Source organism: Lactuca sativa, chromosome 5 (genome assembly GCF_002870075.4).
Source record: "Lactuca sativa cultivar Salinas chromosome 5, Lsat_Salinas_v11, whole genome shotgun sequence".
NCBI lineage: Eukaryota > Viridiplantae > Streptophyta > Magnoliopsida > Asterales > Asteraceae > Lactuca > Lactuca sativa.
The window spans coordinates 357,153,282-357,160,829 of NC_056627.2; the positions used below are offsets into that span (position 1 = coordinate 357,153,282).

The 7,548-nt window shown below is 31.9% G+C and overlaps 1 protein-coding gene across 1 annotated transcript; it reads left to right on the forward strand.

Moving 5' to 3' along the window:
• Positions 1-5,995: 5,995 nt before the first annotated feature.
• Positions 5,996-6,688, forward strand: LOC111912534 (uncharacterized). The gene is made up of 2 exons (XM_023908269.1): positions 5,996-6,100; positions 6,146-6,688. The coding sequence occupies exons 1-2, from the start codon at positions 5,996-5,998 to the stop codon at positions 6,686-6,688; spliced, it is 648 nt and encodes a 215-aa protein (XP_023764037.1).
• The last annotated feature ends 860 nt before the right edge of the window (positions 6,689-7,548 follow it).

Sequence of the window (7,548 nt, forward strand, 5' to 3'; positions counted from 1 at the left end):
ACCATGCATGGAGAAGAAGCTTGCAATTGTCTCTAATCTTATGCAAGAGCAGGTGCAACACAATGGCAAAGAGAAGTGGTCCCAAGGGGTCTCCTTGTTGAACCCCAGTAGAAGACCTGATATGTGTGTTGCCTAGATATAACCTTGCTGCTTGACCATATAGGAATTCTACCCACAAGGAAATAGAGGGACACCTCAATCTGACCTCATGAAGTAATGCGGATCTGTCAACAAGGTTAAAGGCATTAGAGAAGTCCACGATAAGCATGAAGAGAGATTTGTCATCGTGGCGCTCACTCAACAACCTATTGGCGCTATGTAAAATGGCCTCAGCGCCACCCGACACCCCGACTCTGAACTGAAAATCATTGAGATATTTGGCCATTTCTTTACCAACCCCTTTCATGGCCAACTTGGAAACCAAACGTCTCCATATAGTACCTACTGCAATAGGTCGTATTCCCTTGTCTGGTTTTAAGAGCGGCGTGAAAGGAGCAGAGGTAACAAATTTTGCCAAGCTCGAAGGGCATCTTCCCCCTAGCCATAGATTAACCACAAAAGTAATAGCACGCAAGAGGTCTTTGGCTATAGCCGGACCTTCTCCACAAAGGGCATCTAAAATGTGTTGAGCTCTCAACCCGTCCCTCCCACACGAGGTACCTTTAGGGAAGGATTTAATTCCCCCAAGGACATTGTCAACATCCACAACCAGGGGAGGTTCTGAAAATATGGTGTTGGGCATGGAAAGCGGTGGCTTGTATGGATGCTTATCCTCCAATGCCTTCGTGGTATCACCCCCAAATGGAGCAACCCCCGAAGAACATAAAACTTTCACCACTGTTGTAAAATGTCCATCGGCAACCTTACGAAGACATTGTCTGACATTGGTGCTGCCCGATGTTCTTTTCTCCTGAATGTACTCTTCTTTTTTATCTTGTTGCTCCAGTCTTGCATTGTCAACTAAGCTTTTAACTAGCTTGGCGATACCATCTTCAGTCCCCCAAGTAGCTAAAGCGCTCAAGATATATTCTATTTGACATTCAAATTCAAATATATTCTATTTTTTTCAAAAACTTTATAGTGTATATATATATATATATATATATATATATATATATATATATATATATATATATATATATATATATATATGTTATATGGATTTAAAATTATGCTACTAACATACTTTTTTTTGATATTTTTCTTAGATTTTGTGTTTTTTGTTTTTTTATTTTCCAAATAAAAAAAATTTTACACATCTTTTTTAGTATAATAAAATAATAGAAGTTATTAGCAAACTAAATTATTTCATTATAAATATTTTAAATAAAACACCGGTGTATGACTATAGTTTTTTTATAATAAAATTTATATTTTATAGTACGACGTGATGATTGTATCATTAATTTTGAGTTAAAACACATTGTTGATATTTTAATATTTACATTTTGATATTTTACTTTTATTTTAATCAACTTGTGTAGTACACGGGTCTCACACCTAGTGGTATAATAAAACCGAAAAAGAATTGTTGGTTAGTTGGATATAGTTAAAACTTTAATGACTTAAAAAACAAATAAAATATTATTGTTAAGTTATTTTATAACGTTGTCCCGTGTTAATAAATGTGTGTGTGCCTAGTTGTGTAGATGAGTAAATTTACATGAATTTTATGGTATACTTTGGTCCAAAAATAAATTGGCCGCTTAAAAAAATATGTCAAAATTTAGATTTAACTGAAAATACTAACATACAACAAAATAAACCAAAATATCACATGCATTATAATATAATAAGTATTTATATTAAAATTGTGAGTTTTAGAAACCACAATGTCAAGTTCTACAAATTTAGTGAAAAAAAAAGAGAGAATCTTTCTTTTAATTGGGAAAGCAATATAGCAAGTTATGCAATGAATCTTTATTATATCTATTAATTGTTAATTAGTAGATTTTATTCTAAAAATATTAAATTAATAACCAAATAATAAAACAACCACCTAATCAACTATATTAACTGTCAACATAATCATAGTGCAAATTGAATATATATATATATATATATATATATATATATATATATATATATATATATATATATATATATATATATATATATATATATATAATATGTGAAAGAATAATAAGAACATGACATAGTTGAGATTCTGAGTCTATGTAATGTAACAAAGTTTGACTACAATAAGAGAGAGGAAACACATGAGACCACATGAAATTTTGGTGAGAACAGTCGGAGTCTTTGTAGGGTTCTTAAAGGTAATTCAAATTGATTTATATTAAATATTACAATGAACAAAGAAAATTGGGTTTCCTTGATCGGTATAATTAATGGATAATAAGCGAAAATGTGTTACAAGAAAGCATTAGAATTTACAAGTCCTTACTCCTTACTAGTTGTGTCTGCATATTTACCTTCCATTTATATGTTGATGTGATGTACTGAATGAAATAATAAGCATAACTATGTTATAAGAAATCATTAGAAGTCCATACTAGTTGTGTATGCATATTTACCTTCTATTCATTTGTTGATATGATGTAATAAAAGGACCCTGGATTCTATATATAAACTAGGAGTTTATAGATTTTGTTTTCAACGAAAATTGTTTAAGTGTTGAGCTTGCTACTTTGCTTATAATTAACCTCGATTCACTCCTTCACCGACTTGATGTCTTGTCGTTCCTATGCTTTCTGTTGTCCTCTCACTCGACTTCTTGATAAACATATTCAGTATATATGGTTAATTACAAGTCATGTATGATAATTTCATTTATTAAAAAGAATTCATTTTGCCCACATAAAATTAATTGATCAAAAGGCTTGATGAACACTTGGCTTCGAGTCTTGGCCGCATTTGACTTGGATTTCAAAGGCTTTTAATACTCGAGCAAATGTTGGTTAAATATTTTACCCTAGCTAAGTCACCAACATTGCATCACCTAACTAACATGTGCACCTTAATTATCATCATAATTAAATAAAATAAACTATTCTTAATACTTACTTACTCATCTTTCAATAATTAATAATCCCAACTAAATTAATTTTGAACCTACTTTAACTATTTTTGTGTTTTGACCAACTTATTTAATATGTATATTCTTTGGTTTGAATGATTGCAAATTAACAAACAAATCATATGAGATGTTGACCAAAATTAAATTAATGTTAATGGGTTTCATGAATGCATTTTTAATCTTATATAATAAAGTATACAGATGAGATCAAATTAAGCTGATTCATGCATGCAGATCCATGAACATATGAACATGATAATGATGTGTTATTGGGTTGTTTTTCCCTAAAGAAGAAGGGACTATGTTTTCATTTTCAAGAATTTTTACAATTATGTTTGCGTACTTATAAACGGCAATTGTTTTGGTATAATTATAAGCGTGACAAAGTTTATTGTTTCTATGTTGATTTATATATGGTATTTTGTACATGCTTATAAATTTTACAAACAATAAGCTATTGTTTTTCATAGATTTATGTGTGGTATTTTATACATGCGTATAGAAAAGAAAGGACCAGTATATCGCTTTCTTCTTTTTCGTTGAGATCTTTACGGTTCTTCAACATGTAAGTCCCCGTCAGCTGCGTTGAATTTAGATGAAAATTGGGAATCCAAAGAGGTTGTGTATATGTTTGACTCATATGTTTTTGTCTTTTTGGTTGGTTGGAAACTAACATCTATTAAAGGCATGACACCCTATTTCATGTTCTCTTTAATAATGTCTCATCTTGTCTTATGAGGAAAAGCTTATATTTGTTGTGTTTTTATACTCACTTTGTGTAGACTACAAAATATATATATTTCCAATTTTCCACTTGCGCGATTGGTCATCTCGTTGTAGATACGGTTCAACTTATTATTATTTGCCAACATATCCTTTCATTTGGAATTCAGTTAATGGACAATATGATTCGAACCGACATTTGCATTTTAAAATTTTCAAAATGACTCAGTTGTTTGTTAATTTCCAGTTTCCAAGTCTTCCGAAATGTCAATAAAAGTTATGATTAATGTGACTTCTTTTTCAAATCATTTTCTTCAATTTTATAGTTATGTAAAACACGATGAGGGTTGGGCCACATTTGGGGTTCTTCATCTATATTTGCTTGGGCTTGGAGGGAGGATTGGGTTTCCTTGCTTTCGTTGTCTTATTCTCCATGGGTTTGACAATTATCATTTGTTCGAATGAATTAAAACTTGGTTGATCTTGAGAGAGAAAACTACTATAAGAATGTTTGCATAGGAAATTCAGAATACTAATGTTGTGGGTATTGTGGGAATTGGGTTTTAAGAATGGAATTTGAAAATTCTTGCAAATTACTTCCATAAATTTGTCTATGGTTTAAACCCATGTTTTCTGATTTGTCACGGCTAAAATCCATTAGGAATGGAATAGGTTAAAATTTGAGAGAGTTATGAAAGTAGGTGTGAAATGTAAAGACGTTGAGATGTAGAAAATAATTAGGCTAAAAAAATGTCTTTTGTAGTCGTTTAGCACCATTCAAGAGAAAGATTGAGAAAAAAAGAGCAAGAGTTCCATTAACCCAAATCGGCTTAAAAATCTTTTGCACCGGACAAAAGTCGTGTAGCGGTCGGTACCACAGCCAAGTCGGAGGTCAACCCGTCTCCACTCCATCCACACTGAGCACATGGAAATCATATTTCCTAGCTTTTTTTACTCCCCTAAACCATTATTAAATAAAATAAATAAATAACAGATTAAAAATGTTAAAAAGTAATTAAAAATAGAAAACAAAAAATTAAAATAACATTTCATTCAAAACCAAATAAAATGGTAAATTATAGAAATAGTCATCTTAATAAAAAAAAAAAACTAAAAATATTTAAAAATACCTTGCTCATCATTTCATTCTCACATCAAACCGCTAATCATTAATTGTTTTAATAAGATTAATATAGATTAGGTATAAAATTATTTTATTTATTTATTAATTATTTAAAATCATATTATTATTTTTTATTGTTGTATTTATTTATTTTTATTGATTTAAAACATTTTTTCTTTGACATTTAGTTTGAATATATTATTTAATGTTGCTTTTTATTTATTTTTTGAAGTTTTGTTCGTTTATATATATATATATATATATATATATATATATATATATATATATATATATATATATATATATATATATATATATATATAATTTAATGCGTTACAATCATAGTGGAAATGATTTGTATATATGTTTTGTAGTTGGTATTTAGTTTATGAACAAAATTCAATTGAAGGCAAAAGTATGTATGAGTAAGATGCAGTGATGTTTGGACGTCTTATAGACCAGTTTTAATTACAGATTGCAATGAATGATAATATACTTTTGATGTTAGCAAAATAAACTATGTTTTATCTTTTATTTATGATAAATGAATACTATTTTTTTTATGGAAATAACAAAGTATTTAAATTAGTGGCGTTAAGTTTGATAGTTTCTAAAGTAAAACAAAAATAATTAAAATTAATCAAAATATTTAGATATTAGTAATAGGTTTTGTTAAAAAGCTCGTCATTGCTTCGCAATGGCGCGTCATGGCTCCAAGACTTGTACTTACCGCCAAACTTTAACAAAATGATGTCTTCACTCATATATGTATATAAAAATGAATGATAGTAGAATATATATATATATATATATATATATATATATATATATATATATATATATATATATATATATATATATATATATATTAAAGGATTTGGTGATTATCCGGTTATTAGATTAGCATGGTTTATTTAGTTCTTATCTTTATTTAGATAGATATCCTATTTGTTAGTAATTGGTAGTTAGCTTTTTGTGATCAGACTATATATGTAATCTTTGTTTGTAACCTGAGAATGAGATAATGAATACCAATTAAAGTCAGCTTATACTAATTCTTTATGGTATCAGAACGGGTCGTTTTCAGGGGACAATAACAATCTTCGGCGAGCATGGCGGGAGATATACCAGAAGGATCCGGCAAGAAAAGCGATGAGGGAATTGATACCACTTCGCTATTCTACATTCATCCATCGGATTATCCCAAACAAGTTCAAGTGAGTGACTTGTTGAACGACAACAATTACAACTAATGGAAACAGGAGCTGACAAATTTTCTCTTGGCGAAAAACAAGATTGGATTAATAGATGGAACGGTAAAGAAGCCTAAGTCAACATCACCCACGTACAAGGCATGGGTTCGAGCCGATGCTATGATAAAAGGGTGGTTAACCACAGCGATGGAGAGGGAGATAAGAACAAGTGTTCGATATGCGAACACCTCCTCTGAGATCTGGCCATACCTTGAAGAGCGATTCGAAAAAGAAGGTGTAACTCGTGCTTACGAGTTAAAGAAAACACTCTATGTAACGAGACACGATGGGAGCTCTGTGTCGAATTACTACACTAAACTAAGATCAATTTGGGATGAATTGCAGATGGTACTTCCCACGCCACGATTCACCTATGAAGGTTGTAATTCTGGAATTTCAAAACAACTGAATGAGTTGAGAGAGAAGGAAAGGACTTACGAGTTCTTGATGGGTTTGGACAAAGATTTCGCAGTCATCAGAACACAAGTACTTGCTATGAAGCTGACACCCTCCATCGGAACGGTTTACCATTTGTTAGCAGAAGACGAGTAGCAAAGGGGAATCACGGGTGGAGTGAAAAGAACTGGGACTGAGGCATCAGCATTCCAGGCTAACTATAATTCACAACGGGGACAGCGACAATAATTGTTGAAGCAAGCTACTCAATCGATGAATAAAGTGGAACAGAAATTCTCAAAATCAGATAACGACAAGAAGATTCGATGTTCTCACTGTCAGCGAGATGGACACAGCAAGGACGGGTGTTTCAAACTTATTAGGTACCCTGAATTGTCGAAGCACGTGCTCTTCGTTTTCAAGCAAACCTACCAAAGCTTTTTTGGGGTGAGTGTGTCTTGACAGCTACATATGTGATAAACCGAATGCCAACCAAAGTTTTGCAAGGTATCACACCATACGAGATACTTTTTAGTCACAAACCTACTTATGATCACGTGCGGGTGTTTGGCTTATTATTGAAGTACAGAGACTAAGGGTGACAAATTTGAGGCTAGGGGCAGACCAGGTTTGTTTGTTGGGTATCCTCAAGGTACAAAAGGATATCGAATATATGATTTAGAAAACAGAAAAATAATTGTTTCTAGGGATGTTCGATTTCTAGAAGAACAATTTTCAGTGGGATCAGATTTAATAAATGAGAATCTGCAACAAGAAGAACTTTTTGAGTTAGACAACAATGCAAGTGAAACTCATGTTGCCCCATGTGGTGAAGTTGTATCTCACATAGACTCTCACGAAGATGATGTCACCATTGACCAAGAGGTGACACCCACTTCTGATGATGATAGTAATAATGCATCTCCTATATCCACCAGCTCTAGCTGTGAAAATAACTCCCCCACGCACACTAAATCTAAAGATGTTCATTCAGCGAGGGCTACACGAGCTCGAAC

Bases quoted from the DNA above. Each gene is read 5' to 3' on its own strand.
- LOC111912534 (XM_023908269.1), top strand. From the start codon at position 5,996: ATGGCGGGAGATATACCAGAAGGATCCGGCAAGAAAAGCGATGAGGGA. The intron at 6,101-6,145 runs GTGAGTGACTTG...TAATGGAAACAG, and splicing joins ATTATCCCAAACAAGTTCAA to GAGCTGACAAATTTTCTCTT.